The sequence below is a fragment of the Triplophysa rosa genome, linkage group LG2 (genome assembly GCF_024868665.1).
Source record: "Triplophysa rosa linkage group LG2, Trosa_1v2, whole genome shotgun sequence".
In the NCBI taxonomy this organism is placed as follows: domain Eukaryota; kingdom Metazoa; phylum Chordata; class Actinopteri; order Cypriniformes; family Nemacheilidae; genus Triplophysa; species Triplophysa rosa.
In genome coordinates, this window is record NC_079891.1 from 24,448,192 (window position 1) to 24,465,169 (window position 16,978).

At 43.1% G+C, this 16,978-nt stretch overlaps 1 protein-coding gene across 5 annotated transcripts in view; it reads left to right on the forward strand.

The window, feature by feature from the left end:
* cacna1ba (calcium channel, voltage-dependent, N type, alpha 1B subunit, a) overlaps positions 1-16,978 on the forward strand; it is a 111,083-nt gene that overhangs the window by 21,388 nt on the left and 72,717 nt on the right. For all 5 annotated transcript variants that reach the window (XM_057352044.1, XM_057352036.1, XM_057352050.1 and 2 more), the window contains exons 4-6: positions 10,375-10,466; positions 10,697-10,849; positions 10,963-11,150. In XM_057352044.1, coding sequence (XP_057208027.1) covers positions 10,375-10,466; positions 10,697-10,849; positions 10,963-11,150 — 433 coding nt within the window. The remainder of the gene's footprint in view (positions 1-10,374; positions 10,467-10,696; positions 10,850-10,962; positions 11,151-16,978) is intronic.

Sequence of the window (16,978 nt, forward strand, 5' to 3'; positions counted from 1 at the left end):
ACTTACCCAACACTGCGAGTCACCCATCAGTCCGTCAACATTCAGACATGATGGATGCCTTTGAATCTTGCCTGTCTTCCTTCTCTGTAATAACAGGGTTTCATATGGTTCTGTATTGTTTGGCTTGGGTAAATAATGCACGTCTCCATCACTAGCTTCTATAGACTGGAGTGGGATCTTGCCAGTCAAGAATAATTAATGGCATCTCAAGACAGATTGACTTTGACCCCTCCGCTTAGCTAATTTGTGTGTAAATTACACCTTTTATAGAGGCTTTTGATGCTGTCTGTAAGGATGCTGGCACAGTGGGATAAGTCCGGAGACGCCAAGCCACTGCCCTTGAAGCATCATTCAATAATATCTTACAGTTGTGTTGTAACGGCCGCTGGAATATCAAACCCATCAGCTGAATGTTAGCGTGAAGGCTGCTATTAAAGGACTCATTAAATGAGCACTTTCAACAAGTTGGTATGATTTTTTAGGGTCTTCATGAAATGTCTGGAACATATTTTGCTTAAAAACCCTCAATGGCTGTGTAAACAAAAGCATTTTTGCCTGGTCAAAAACAGCTATGCTCACAGCAACCCGTTTTGGTGCATGTCTCTTTAACTGATATTGAGTTACAGCGCACCCCACCCCCTTCCGTCCGGCGTGACAACACAACACACTTGTAGTACTGCTATAGCAATGGTTTAGCTAAATTATGTTTCCTGAACTTCTCTGCGGTTAGTTTCATTTTAAACGTCTCAAATCATTCATCCAGAGACTAAAAAATCCCTCACAGCAAACAGCGCTCACGTTGTGTGTATATGCTTACCTAAAATCCACGGAATGTGCACCTGCAGATCTCAGCGGAATTACTTGGATTTTAGCGCTTGTCGTTGACAAGTTATAATGTTACACACACAACGTGAGAGCATAACTAGTTTGCTGTGACAGATTTTTCAGCCTTAGGACGAATGATTTGAGACGTTTAAAATGAAACTAACCCCAGTGTTCGCCCCTGTTCATTAGTAAAACAAACAGCTTGCCGCAGCTGAACATATTAACGCACATAATGTATTAACATACATACAGCTAAACTCCAAGTGCCCATTTGCCAAATAACGTAAATATACAGTACAGTAAGTTTAACATTGGCTTTGAATGTTCTATTTAGCCCGTGACTGACTTAGCTCCCTTCGCTATCATATGCTAACGTTATCCTCCTATATATATATGGTACATATACGTCAATTCAGACTGTTGATGAATATTACTTACATCGGCAGCTTTGTCTCGTTCAGTTAGTCTCGATCCCTCTTGAGGAACAACTTTGAAGCTAATCCTGCTTGTACTGTCCCAGGTTGATAAAGCGCTCTGGCTTGAAGTGATTCGCACAAACAAGCAGGTTTTTACTTATGGTTTCTGATGGATTTCCACTAAAAATAAAATAAATCCACTTGTCTTTTCCGAGGTTAGGACTACATTGCATGTTGTCCTCGAACTTTAGCCATGGCGTCATGTACACTGCTGTCGCTTGTGAAAACAACAATGGCGGCAGCGCCGTGGGTGGAACTGTGTAGATTAAGGGGCGGTAATATTATAATATTATTGTAATATTATTATATGTAGAGCCTGCGTCTACGTCACATCAGGAGTGAAATCTGAACGGCTCGATTTCTCACATGCTTGCAGAGAAAGGCTTACCAAAACAAAGTTACTGGGATCTTGCTTTTCACGTTTTCTGGGTTACTAGATGCACCGGGGACCCAATTATAGCACTTAAACACAGAAAAAATGTGACTTTCATCCAATGGGTCCTTTAACTGTAAACGTGCCTCCCTCCGTTGTTTTATTTTTTTACAGTGGAGTCCTCCTGCGCTGGTAGATGAGTGCCAGTGTACGACTGCTGATCTCTTCAGCTCCATTAAGTAGCTAATCTCCCAGCCAAGATCTCACGGAAGACTGACGTATCTGTTTATGGTCGCTTGTCCAGATGTTGCTCACTGGAGGTGTTCCGGAGTTAGTGTGTGATGGCTGGTTAGGGAGGTGTTAAAACTGCAATAGTGCTTTTTGTGCTGAAATGTTGAACTTTTTAGAAAGAGATGTGAACGATTTGCAGATTCAGATTCAGGGTTGTCACAATACCAACAATTTGGTAGTTGATTTCAATAGCAGTGAAGTTTCATGATTTTTGATATCACAACAAAACTATATAATAAATGACACATGTAAATAATGATAAATAGTTATGATAATATATTTAACAGTAATGTGCATTTAAAAAGTAATTCATATTACATTTAAATTCCATTAAAACAATAGCATGTAGTATTTATTATTTATTTAAGTAAAACATCCAAGTAATTATTTAAGACCAGATTTACTAATAAAATGAGGAACAAACAAGCACATTGCAATAGAACAAATACAATCAACAAAATAATTAAGTTTTTTTCTTTTCAGCTTAAAGGGACAGTTCGCTGAAAAATAAAAATTCCTTCTTCATTTACTCACCCTCAAGTTGTTCCAAATCAGTGTAATTTCTCTTTTCTGATGAAGACAGAGAAAGATATTTGGATGAATGCTTATTACCAAACAGTTCTTGGACCCCATTGACTACTATAGTAGGAAAAATTGCTTTATAATTTTTTTGTTCTGTCGAACATAGAAGATATTTTGAAGAATGTAGGAAAGCAAACAATTCTGGGGCACTTTTGACTACCATTGTCATTTTTTTCCACTGTGGTAGTCAATGGTGGCCAAGAACTGTTTGGTTACAAGCATTCTTCCAAATATCTTTCTCTGTGTTCATCAAATTTATACAGATTTGAACAGCACGAGGGTGAGTAGATGGTGACAGAATTTTGTCCCCTAACTGATCTTGTTTGTTTCTTTTCAGCTCAACATGTTTGTTTGTATAGAGTGTAATAACGCTACTAAAGTTATCCAACCAATAGCAGTGAGTGTTTTTTCTTGTCAATATTGTTTCTAGATTAATATTAATGACAAAATTGGCAGCACCAGGTCTATTAGATTTCATTTACACGGCCAGGCCTAATGCACATTTACTGTCATGGATGGCGGAGTGGAAGAACCCAGATGCAGGCAGGCAATGGCAATGACGGGGTTAACAGATATTTATTTAAATAAACAAAACATAAACCCACGAGGGGGTATAAATCAGGGAAAGATAACAAGGAAACGAGAGGAGCGGGGCCAATGACGAGACACTGGAGAGAACGTATATTATTGTCAAAAGGACAATAATATGTTTCTCTCCACACATAACCAAAGGCTTTGTCATGGCTCTGCTACAGGACCAAGAAAGACATGACTAAATGAAGCAGAGCCATGACAGAAGCCCCCCCCCCCTTTAATGAGCACCTCCAGGTGCTCACCAAGGGGTAGACGGACGAGACAAGACCGACTGAGACAGTGACAACAACAGACAAAACATGGAAAACAAAATCAGTGGCAGACAAGCAAGAATAACAAAGGGACTTGGGTGGGACAATAAAAACAACAAACATGGGAGGGGGGTGGGGGAACAAAAGAGTCCATGGGGGGAACAGTCTTAATCCCCGGCTGTGCTCGAGGGCGCGGAGTCCTGGGGGATTCTGTGGGGGAAGTCCTGGGGGGGACAGTCTTTGACCCTGGGAGTTTCCCATGGACCGGCTGGAAGGCCGGCTGGCCAGGGCTTGACGCCCGCTGGAAGGCCGGCTGGCCAGGGCTTGACGCCCGCTGGAAGGCCGGCTGGCCAGGGCTTGACGCCCGCTGGAAGGCCGGCTGGCCAGGGCTTGACGCCCGCTGGAAGGCCGGCTGGCCAGGGCTTGACGCCCGCTGGAAGGCCAGATCGCCGGCTGGGACGCCAGCCGGATCGCCGTCTGGATCGCCGTCTGGATCGCCGGACTGGACGCCGGCTGGATCCCCGGACTGGACGCCGGCTGGATCCCCGGACTGGACGCCGGCTGGATCCCCGGACTGGACGCCGGCTGGATCCCCGGACTGGACGCCGGCTGGATCCCCGGACTGGACGCCGGCTGGATCCCCGGACTGGACGCCGGCTGGATCCCCGGACTGGACGCCGGCTGGATCCCCGGACTGGACGCCGGCTGGATCCCCGGACTGGACGCCGGCTGGATCCCCGGACTGGACGCCGGCTGGATCCCCGGACTGGACGCCGGCTGGATCCCCGGACTGGACGCCGGCTGGATCCCCGGACTGGACGCCGGCTGGATCCCCGGACTGGACGCCGGCTGGATCCCCGGACTGGACGCCGGCTGGATCCCCGGACTGGACGCCGGCTGGATCCCCGGACTGGACGCCGGCTGGATCACCGGACTGGACACATGTCTGGACAAAGGACTGGACACAAGACTGGACGCCAGCTGCACCGGACCTGACGCCGGCTGCACCGGACTGGATCTCCCCCTCCTCGGCTTCTTCTTCCTGGACCGGCCCACAGGACATGTGGCCGGTTGCTGAGAAGTGATGGGGAGCCCGGTTAGCTCCGTACCGGAGGAGTCGGATGGGGAGTCCCACGACTCCCTTTGTCTGCGCCGGCCACGGATGCTGATGAGCGGAGGAGGAGCTGCCGGGGGAGAGGCGGCCATGCCGATGACCCCGATCTCCATGACGCGACCCTCCGGGATCGCGGGCAGGGAAGATGGGTAGCAGAGCTGGGCTGAGACCCTGGACTCCAGGCGATTCATGGCATATCTCACCGTGCACTCGAAGTCCAGTGGTCTCAGCATCCTCATCTCCGCCCGCGACAGAGGGTCCCTGAGGCCACCGTTAAAGAGGACCGCGAGTTCCGCCTCCCCAAAAACCACCTGCTCAGTATAAACTGCCTCCTCTGCAGCCTTTAGGAAGCGGTCGACATAGTTCATGATATTGTCATCTCCCTGACGGTGGCTGCAGAGGAGGTGAGTCTGGCGGGATTGTTGGGTGGTCATGCTGCCTGCTGGGTTCAGTTCCGGCTCGTGTATTCTGTCACGGATGGCGGAGTGGAAGAACCCATATGCAGGCAGGCAATGGCAATGACGGGGTTAACAGATATTTATTTAAATAAACAAAACATAAACCCACGAGGGGGTATAAATCAGGAACTAAACTATAAAACAAACAGAAAACAAAGACTTCCCACGAGGGGGCAAAATGAAAACAAGAATGGCAAAACTAAACTAAACGACACAACCAAACGTCTAATACAAACATTACAGGGTAGAACAAACAAACTCACTCTTGGGGAACAGATGATAGGACAAAGCAAGACGATGACGCGAAACACAAAGCAAGACGATGACGCGAAACACAAAGCAAGACGATGACGCGAAACACGAAGCAGCACACCATCACGCACAAAAACATACGTAATACACGAGCACAGGACAATGAAACATGAGGGTATATAAAGGGAACACAAACGAGGGATAACGACACAGGGCAGGTGTGGGTAATCAAACACTCAGGGAAAGATAACAAGGAAACGAGAGGAGCGGGGCCAATGACGAGACACTGGAGAGAACGTATATTATTGTCAAAAGGACAATAATATGTTTCTCTCCACACATAACCAAAGGCTTTGTCATGGCTCTGCTACAGGACCAAGAAAGACATGACTAAATGAAGCAGAGCCATGACATTTACTTACATGTTTTTGACAAGCGTTTTTGTGGCATCTCTTTAAGGCAACATCCACACGAAGCCAGAGCTTTCCCTATCCGATCTTTTTTTCCCTTTTCACAGTGTCATCTCAAGAAATATATGCATACATACGAAACCACTAAAACCAACTCAAAACGATGTAGAATACATGCCAAATCAGTATGTGGCGCTGTAATGAAGACTTGGAGCATGCGCATAAACTTTGCGCATTGGAGGGACATCATTGTTTTAGAAAATATGCGGATAGGCTGTACACACGAAAATGCAAGGGTGGCATTTTCAGATTTATCCACTCTGGTACCTGGTTTCAAAAAATAGCGGTTTCAGGTTCCCAAAACGGCGGATTCGTCTCGAAGAAACGCAGATACGATACAAAATCTTTACGCATACAGCTAAACGCGTCTCTGTGTGGATGGCCTCTTATTCTTTTAGAACATAAGTGTCTCTGTTTGCTTAAATATCTCTGCAAGGCATTTTGACCATCTTTGTATCTTTCTATCTGTCTTTTGCATCTGCTTTTTAGTTAGAACATGTTGTTGCTTGTAATTTCCTAAACACTCAACATACAGTAAACAGTTACTACAAACACTTCAGTGGATATTTCATAGCATCGCAACCAAACTGTGCCTTCAATAGCTCTCTGAAGCGCCCATAGGTGCCGTTTCCAGAAGCCGCTTAAAAATGCTTTTTTGGACACACTGCTGAAGTTAGTCACTGAAGTACTGAAAGGGTACCTAAGGGTTGTCCAGAATGTTCTTACAATGTGATATTTGTGGACATCCAAATGGTGCCTTGACAGTCTTTTCATTTTTTCACTATATACTCAAGCTGAGGATTCTGTGCCTGGGTCAGGCTCTTGTATTCCCATAACCCCCCTCTGTTTGTGGCTCTGTGCCTGTTTGCTGCCTAATGTGGAGCACAGTGTCTGACCATGTGAAGTCCACTGTGACATTAGAGATCTAGCTCGAACTTTAAAATAGTACTCAGTATCTTCTAGGTGCAAGCCCTCAGCCTATAATTAGTGTAGAAGCCTCTCAGACCGTTTGAATATTGAACGCTTTCCTAAAGGCAGTTTATGAAACTTTAATGTGTTTTGGGCGCAGCTCTTAAAATGATTCAACCTTGTTCATGATTGCAAAAAATAGAATTATACTTCTTAAACTCAACCAAACTCACAGTAAAAGGTGCACTACCATGTGGCCATTTTCCTGTCACACAGTGGCTTAATACAGACACATGCAGCAGGCATTACAGTCAGCAGTTTTGTAAGTGTTTTTGTAAGTGTTCAGTATTTTTAAGGAATAACTCAGGAAAAGTGGGTCACAAATTAATTGTTAAGACTTGAAGATGAGTCCTTGGCTCTCATTCTAACTCCCAGAGTAAATAATCAGAGCACAGTTCCAGACAGTGTTACGATTTATTACCGTTTATTTATTCTCGCCAGCACAACATCTAGATTAGTATTTGTGCATTTTTTGCCTTAATAAAAGTGCACTATTACACAGTATTTTTCATTCTATATAATCACACACTCGATACAAATTATGAATATGTATTCATCATATGTAAGATGTTAATATGTACAAGTAGCCTATGTAGAACAAGATGCAAAATTTAGTTTGATTGAGAGGAAGCTAAGGGCTTCAGGGACACCTTTTTTTAGTCAAGATGTATAATGTAATTTTATGATGAGAATGGACTAAATAAAATAAATTGTTACACTGTTCGTTTGAATACTTTATTCTGATTGGCCAGTCGCGACATTCCAAGGTTTGCTATTCCCAGATAACAACCGCTCAAACTACCCGGACGCAACAAATCATTTTGACAGATTTTTTTACAAATTAAATATAAATGTGTCTTTTAATAACATATATGAAATTGTATTTACAAATGATTCAACCAAATTGAATGTTCGTGACATTTGAACGTCGTTTCTTACCTTAAAACCGAAAGTAAACAGCTTTTCCTCACGGAAGGTCTGCATTCAGTAAAAATGAGCTAATAAAATATTTCGAATTTACATTTCATGTCCAGTTTTTTTCTCTTGTGGCAAGTAGCCGTGTAATAAGCGGGATAATGTACAGGCAGCCGGTTGTTATCGCAGAAATAAGCCCTGACAGTGTGATCAGGACCCGACGCGAAGCGGGATTACATCTATTTTACATCATAAAATAGATGTAAAATAAATGCAAAAATTATTTAAAGGGCTAGTTCACCCAAAAATAAAAATTCATCATTTACTCACCCTCATGTCATTCCAAACCCATATGACTTTGTTAATTCTGCAGAACACAAAAGAAGATATTTTGAAGAATGTTGGTAACCAAACAGCATTGGTGGCCTTTGAATCACATTGTTAGACACAAAACCACAGAGACATTTCTCGAAATATCTTCTTTTGTGGCCTATAAGAAAGAGTCATATACAGATTTTTTCCGACATATTTACCGTTCTTATGTCAAGCATTAGGATTTAATGGAGTTCCACCATGTCTCATCGGCCTGCTACAGATGACCTTAAATTGGCCTCTGTTTGCATATGACAGCAGAATGATGTGTAGTTAGTTCATGTGTGCTAAGGGATTCTTGATTTAGTCTGTGATTATATTGAATCCTTTATCCAACAGCTGAGCTTTTTCTAGCGTGTTCTACGCTCACAGTCCTTTCAAAGGCCAACGTGGAGTGTTTTTCTTTAGCAGAGTCATATCTTACAGACTGTGTTTGCTTGAGCGCTGGCGTTCCCTGTGGATGTCTAGAGCATGCTCATATCTCAATGTTGTTATGAGCTGTCCTCTCTTGCCTCTTCAGAAACACGACTAATAATTCAACAGAATTGTGGTGAAATGTTGAAGCAAATTGTTAGTACATTTTTTGAGTTAGTTCGGGCTGAAAATGATAAGAAAAGTGATACTTAAAACTGAAGATGTGAGATTGATCGATTTCTCTCATTATTTCAGTTGTATTTTTCTCAGAGCCATTTTACCCCATGCACAACAGAAGACATTTTGTCATTACTTCCACCCTCACGTCTTTCTTCTGTGGAGTGCAAAAATACTGTAACACAAGTCATATGCCCTACTTTTTTCATCTGTTCGTTCTTCATTGTTTTAAAGCTTGACAGCCCCTGGTGACTACATTTTTTTGGTTTAGAAATGTTCACCTTTGGCTAAAAAAATCATTCTTTCATGAAGATGCAACAAATGTGCAGAACATCTTGAACTGTTCAAATGGGGTTATATTCTCTGAACAGCAAAGAATTGTATCCCTTCATATCTCAAATATTAATTACGGCACCTGTATCTTAAGACACAGGAAAAAGGTCTGTGTGTTTTATTTCTTTTTGTCCTCCGAGGAAACATCCATCTGCCTTCAGCCTCGCCCGAGTCCATTTATTGAGCTGTCACTGTGTCCCCGTACCAGCTGAGGACCCAAGCTGTGCTGCAGGCTGTGATTTTGCAGGGCTGTCCCTCTCTGTGAGGCCAAGCTCTTCTGTATGGTGTTTTCATATTAAAGATCAGAGTAGCGCATCAGAGATATGAGAGAATGTAAGAGAACTGGAGATAAGTGAAAGCTATTAATATATTAATGCAAAGTGTCCTTTCCTCTGCCTTTTTGCACTTGAAAGCCTCAGAAAAGAGACCGGTCAGAGAGAGAGAGAGAGAGAGAGAGAAAAAGAGAGGGAGAGAGAGAGACTCTGAGCATGTGATTGTACCCAGGAGAATTGGAAAGAAAGATTCTTTCTACAGTTCAGCTTTGACCTGTCATCAGGGAAGCAGGTCAATGTACAGTAGGAGAAATAGATTTTGACCCGCTGTCAGAAGACACTCATATTAGTGAGACCCACTCATGTCTGTGTAACATCTGGGTGACACCTTCTGTGATCAACCTTTAATCCTCCCTTGGTCATAGTGGTAAAGAGTCATTTCTGTGCTTTTAGTGACATTAAACGGAATATCAAAAATGTGGTCCCAAACTTACATCATTGGCCTCGGCGGACATGTTGAAATACTCACTTATAGCAATTACAGCACTTTTTTTCAGGGTAGTCATCATATTAAGTAGATTAGTTATCATTTTTCTAAGGGTAGAGCATGCAGTTTGCAATATCAGAGAATGTATTTATTACTAATATATTGAATCATCTGTTTGTATTTTACTAAACCCCTTATTATAGAATCCAGACATCAGACAAATATCCGTCTATGCTCAAGTTTTCTATTTTAAAAGAGAGATAAATGAAAATTCTGTCTTCATTTTCTCACCCTCAAGTTGCTCCAAATGTACACATTTCTTTGTTCTGATGAACACAGAGAAAGATATTTGGAAGAATGCTTGTAACCAAACAGTTCTTGGCCACCATTGACTACCACAGTAGAAAACATTTCTTTATAAATGTATTTGTTCTGTTAAGCACAAAAGAAGATATTTTGAAGAATGCAGGAAAGCAAACAGTTCTGGGGCACTTTCGACTACCATTGTCATTTTTCCTACTATGGTAGTCAATGGTGGCCAAGAACTGTTTGGTTACAAGCATTCTTCCAAATATCTTCCTCTGTGTTCAACAGAACAAAGACATTTTGAAACAACCCGAGGGTGAGTAAATGAAGACAGAATTTTCATTTTTGTGTGAACTATCCCTTTAAGGTTTGACTTTTGCATGGAATTCCTTACATAGTGTGTGCATTTACACAAACTGTATCATTGTGTGTTTTCTCCACAGGATTCTGACCATAGTGGGCCCTGACTTTGATTTGCGGACACTCAGGGCAGTGAGAGTTTTGCGGCCGCTCAAACTGGTGTCTGGAATTCCCAGTAAGTCACAACACAACAATAACACAATTTAAATCGTTTTTAGAAACGTTCTCGAATGCACTGATGGGTGAAATTACAGCTAACAAGTCTTGTGGTTGAACTTATGTGAGGCTATTCATATTTAACTTATTTAATTTTATTCATTTAGCAGATGCTTTTTATTAAAGCGAGTATTTAACATTTTGTTTGTTTTTAATTGTGTAGTGTACATTCTCTGTCTTTGTGCTCAGGTCTCCAGGTGGTTCTAAAGTCCATCATGAAGGCGATGGTACCTCTGCTTCAGATAGGTCTCCTGCTCTTTTTTGCCATCCTCATGTTTGCCATCATCGGTCTAGATTTCTACATGGGCAAGTTTCACCGTACCTGCTTCAAAAACAGTACCGGTATGTGACCTTCAACCCACTAATGGAGATTGTGGTTTATTTTGAGCACTTATATTGCTGTAAGGATTACAGATGTGGTCTATGTATGGCTGACAGTAATGTTGCTCTTTCAGGGGAGCAGGTAGCTGAATTCCCCTGTGGGACGGAAGCACCAGCGCGGATGTGTGAGAATGACGCCGTTTGTCAAGAATACTGGATCGGTCCGAATTTCGGCATAACTAACTTTGACAACATCTTGTTCGCTGTGCTCACTGTCTTCCAGTGCATCACTATGGAGGGATGGGTGGACATCCTTTACAATGTGAGTATAATACACAAGCTTGTTAAACAATTTTTAGGTCCAAACTGTATTGACAACATGTTACATTTTTGATAAAACACTTTTATTAACTCTTTCGTGCAAAAAAAATGTTTAAGTTGGCATTTTTGTTGCGACAAGACTACTTTTCTAGATTGATTCATTTGCAGTTACAGGCATATTTCTTGTGAGTTGTTTTTTTCTCTATGTAAGTCAAACAGAGGCCAGCTAGTGTGTAAAAGCTACTGTATGCAGTGTGTAAACATCAGTCTACAGACGCTAGTTGCCGTACAGATGCTAGTTGGCATAGTCAACTAGTGCCCAACTCTTGATGGTTGAAGTCCCAGTCGAAGCGGCTTTGGGTAGGACTGGTTAGCCGGATAGCACAGGTATATCTATAAGATGTCTGCTAAAGATCTGGAGATCTGGAAAACATCTGATAAAAGTCTTATAAAAGGCAGTTTTACATACGAAGAGTTTATTTCCAAAAAGAGATAACTCGGTTTAAAAAAAATCAAAAATCATGTTTTTTATTGTGCATTCCAATTAATATCAATCAAACTGCAGTTGGTTTGTTTTGATTTAAGCCATAATAACTCAAATAATACAGCTAACTAACACAATAAAAACATGTTTAAAAAACGGAGTTATCTCATTTTGGAAATAAACTTTTCATACATTCTAAAGCAGGGGTCTTCAACTACTTTTCTTTGAGGGCCAGATTTCAAAAGTATAAATAGGATGCGGGCCACTTTTTTACCATATCATAATTTCTTGTTATTTTGTATTTCCGTTATTTATTGCATTTTGTTCCTTTTATACTGGTGTTGTTGCTGTTACTTACAGGTCATATATTAAAGCATGCACACAAATATTGCATGCAGTATACCTGTTCTTGATATTTAATTAAAAGGGATATTGTCTTTTTAATTGTATTTTATATTCCCTAATACGCTGAATGAAATTGCTGTTAATTTACTCACCCCCAGTCCCCCAGCCAAGATGTGGGTGGTATTGTTTTTTTTCAAGAAGATATTTAAGATATTGAATTAATGAAGTTAAATTTAAAAAAAGTAAAAAAAACCTAATAAATTCAGCACAAAAGTAATGCCTGCCCCTTGACGTTAAACTGGCGTCTTATAAAGCGAATCAATCGGTCTGTGCAAGAAACTGAACGCTTTTATCGAATCATCGGGTGAATTCCAATTGCATTCATGTGACGTACTTATAAGGGCAGATCCTTTGAAGTGCAAGTTCTGGAGGGAGATGAACAGATGTTTTCGTATTTTTTTCCTTTTTTAACAGCAGTTCACGTGGTGTAGTACTCTTCCTGCACTTACTTTCAAGGGCACAAGAAATGTTTTGAAACGCGACCTATCGCGTGCGCAATGCCGCAAACCGACTGCCTGTGGCTGTGGATTGCCGATTATAACATTTCAAATCACATTAAGTTTCTTGGACAGACCGATCAAATCGCTTTATAAGACGTCAATTGTTATGTCCCGCGGGAATTACTTTAGTATTGAATGTAGCAGCGTTTTGGACTTAATGGCGTCTCAGGACGCGCATTTCTAAAAGAACACCGTTCTTAAAGTCTCTCCACTTATTTGAAATGTTAAAGCGGGCCAGGTAAAGATGATTGGCAGGCCGCATTTGGCCCGCGGGCCACCAGTTGACTAGCCCTGCTCTAAAGCATAAACATCTTACAGACATCTTCTAGAATCTAGATCTGACAGGAGACGTCTTAAAAACGTAATGCAGATGAGCAAACTATCAAAAAAATATGTCTTGCAGATGTAAACGCAGACATCAATAAGATGTCAGCCAGATGTATGTGTCCTTTAAGGGTACATCCTTACTTCCTTTTTTAAACTTTACACAACCATTACATGAGTTGGAAAAGTGGATATTTAAATTCAAAAATCCACTTTTCCAACTCCTAATAAATTGCATACAAAACAAGATATAACATGAAAAATGATTCCACTATTTCTATGAAGTTCCACGTGGACTTCCATTGTAAGTACATTAACATACCGGTGGTTTGAGCTTGTTTTTACAAACCGAGCGATGAGCGAATGCTACTTTTTATGATAAACGTCAGCATGTCACAGATTTGTTCATTTTGCAATTTTACTTTTGGAATATTCATATAAAATTGGGAAGTATTCTTATTCATATAAGTTTGCAATGAGGTCATATGTTACTCCTTTAGATCATCTATGTTTGGTTCACTTTTTGTGCAAAGTTACTATAAATGTGTTTCACCAAGGCTAAAGTAAAAACCGATCAGCTGAGTGCCATATAGGCTTACTTGCCGAGCAGTAAATTGAATTTAGATTAGTTTTATAAGTTCTTCCTACTTTGTTACAGCATGCACAGAAAATGAATTCAATAAAGAAAATCACTGACTTTTCTCAAGTTGATGCTAAGCCATGAGCCAGGCCATACTTAGATCTGTGCTCGAAGCTGGAGTTACTGAGTTATATTTTTATTGAAAGTCTGGAATTCACATACCCCTTTAGGCCTGTCTATTATTCATTATATACCGTAAGGTCAATGAACAGCCATAACTAAAATATTGTAAGTCTGTTAGTTGTTATGTCTATTGTCAGTTGTCAGCACAATATCTGTACTGCTCTGCTCAAATCTTTGGCTAAATGTCATATAGAGCATCATACTGGGCTTCAATCTCTCATGTCTTGCTACTTGGTTATGCTGACCTTTCATGATCCCCGTGCTCTCAGAAGTAGCACCATGCTGCTGCAGTGATTCAGGACCCTTGGTTGGACACCGTGGAGTATAAACATTAATGATATCCCTCTAGACTTTTGAACAATGGTATAATGTCTGCTTCACTTTGCAACAACATAGTGACAACGATAAAGAGACTTCTAAAGTTTGTGGAGATGCTGTGGTTGGTCCAGATGTAAAAAAGCTTAATTTCATGAACATATCTCAGAAAACAAAGCAGAAAACAGAGATGAAGATTTTATGCTTGTATCAAGCTGATACCTTGTAAATATGACTTTGTTTCTTATCATCTCTCACTCTCGCAAATTTGGTGTCCTGTTTCTCTTTATAGGCACTGTCTAAAATCCCTTCTGTCAATTAAGCTGTGAATTGTGCTCACTTCATTTCTGATCCATCGCTATAGGGTGCCACGGTTCATCCTCCGTACACCGAAATGAATAATATCCATGTCTGGTTTTTAATTACCCAGTGTCTTTCCTTCCTCTCACCATGGCCAAAAATATCATGATTAATCACGCTGTCCTATGAAGCTATTAGTGTTGAATTTAGCCCTGTGCTTCTGGAGGGCATATAGAGTCTGTGACTGGTCTACTATCTATCATATAGAGAGTGTGTGTGTGAATCTGACAGCGAGGTAATATGAATAAAAGGTCTTTAGTAAGTGTCGGGAAGGTTAATGTGGGACATGTTTGATTGAGATGTTGGGAAGGAGAAGAAGCTGGTCCATGTGGTGACGTGCCGTTTCCTGTCATTAGTTCGAAATCCTGTTGTTAAGGGTCCGTTCCTCTTTTTCCCCCATCCATTATCTTCACATAGCAGCCGCTGATGGCTGTGAAAGCACAAGATGCTATCAAGACAAAATAGCACATGCTCTGATAGGAATTTGTATTTGTTATCATTTACAGTTGCGCTCATAATTATTCCTACCTTTGGTAAATATGATCAAAGAAGGCTGTGAAAATAAATCTTATTCATTACGCCTTTAGATCTTTTATTAAAAAAATTACAAAAATCTAACCTTAGATTTAGATTAGAGAACAGGTATTTTAAATGGGGAGGGGAATCTCATTATGAAATAAATGTTTTTCACTAATACACATTGCTCATAATTAATCATACCCCTTTATTCAGTACTTTTTGCATTCTTCTTTTTGCCAAGAGAACAGCTTCGAGTCTTCACCTATAATGCCTAATGACTTTAGAGAACACCTGACAAGAGATCAGAGACAATTCCTGTCACGATCAGGGCGAGGAAGAACACAAATGCAGGCAACGGCAGTGAAGGGGTTAACAGATATATTTATTTAACAACAAAACAGAACAAAAAACACCCACAATGGGGGAAAACAGAACTAAGGAATATAAATAAAACAAAAGACTTCCCACGAGGGGGCAAAATGAAAACAAGACAAATAACTAAACTCAAGGACACGACCAAACGTCTTAAATAATATCAGGCACAAAACTCACAAAACATGATCAGCAACACGGGTAAACGCACGAACATGAACACAACACCATCCAATACAACGCAGTTCACGCAGTACAAGAGCACAGGACAAAGAAACAAGAGGGTATATATAGGGAAGACAAACGAGGGATAATGACATGGGGCAGGTGTGGGACATTAAACACTCAGGGAAAGATAACGAGGAAACGAGAGGAATGGGGTCAATGACAAGACACTGGAGAGAACGTATATTATTGTCAAACGGACAATAATATGTTTCTCTCCACACATAACCAAAGACTTTGTCATGGCTCTGCTACAGGACCAAGAAAAACATGACTAAGGAAGCAGAGCCATGACAAGAACGCCCCTTTAAAGAGTCACCTTCAGGCACTCGACAAGGTGGTGAGAATGGACAGACAAGCAGACGGGTTAGACATTAGCAAAGAACCAGACGAACATGGTACATTGAAGGGTAGACAGGACGCCAAAAGGGTTGGGGGGAACAGTCCCAGTCCCCGGCTGCGCTCGAGGGCGCTGAGTCCTGGGGGACTTAGGAGGAGTCCCGGGGGGAACAGTCTTTGGCCCTGGGAGTCTCCCAGGGACCGGCTGGACAGGGCTTGACGCCGGCTGGACATGGCTTGACGCCGGCTGGAAGGCCGGCTGGACATGGCTTGACGCCGGCTGGAAGGCCGGCTGGACATGGCTTGACGCCGGCTGGACATGGCTTGACGCCGGCTGGAAGGCCGGCTGGACATGGCTTGACGCCGGCTGGAAGGCCGGCTGGACATGGCTTGAAGCCGGCTTGAAGGCCGGCTGGACATGGCTTGACGCTGGCCGGCTCACCGGACTGGACGCCGGCCGGCTCACCGGACTGGACGCCGGCCAACTCACCGGACTGGACGCCGGCCGGATCACCGGACTGGACGCCGGCCTGGACACATGACTGGACGCAGGACTGAACGCAAGACTGGACGCAAGACTGGACGCCGGCTGCACCAAACTGGATGCCGGCCGGCTCACCGGACTGGACGCCGGCCGGATCACCGGACTGGACGCCGGACTGGACGCCGGCCTGGACACAGGACTGGACACAGGACTGGACACAGGACTGGACACAGGACTGGACGCCGGCTGCACCGGACTGGACGCCGGCTGCACCGGACTGGACGCCGGCTGCACCAGACTGGATGCCGGCTGCACCAGACTGGACTCAACACTGGACACGACACTGGACACCGGACTGGGGATCGGCTGCACCGGACTGGACACCGGCTGCACCGGACTGGACACCGGCTGCACCGGACTGGACACCGGCTGCACCGGACTGGACACCGGCTGCACCGGACTGGACGCCAGCTGGATCACCGGACTGGATGCCGGCTGGACCACCGGACTGGACGCCGGCTGCACCGGCCGGGTAGGAGTCCATGCTGCCCGCCGTTGCCTCTTCTTCTTCCGCCTAGCCACCTGGCTGGTGGTCGGGTGATGGAAGGAGGTATACGGAACGGCTGGCTCCGGCTGGGACTCCTCCGGAGGTGGTTCCCCAGGACTCACATCTCCCCCGCTTGCCACCTAGGCTTACTGGTGGCGAGGCTGCAGGGGCTGAAGCGGAAGGTGTGGTGTT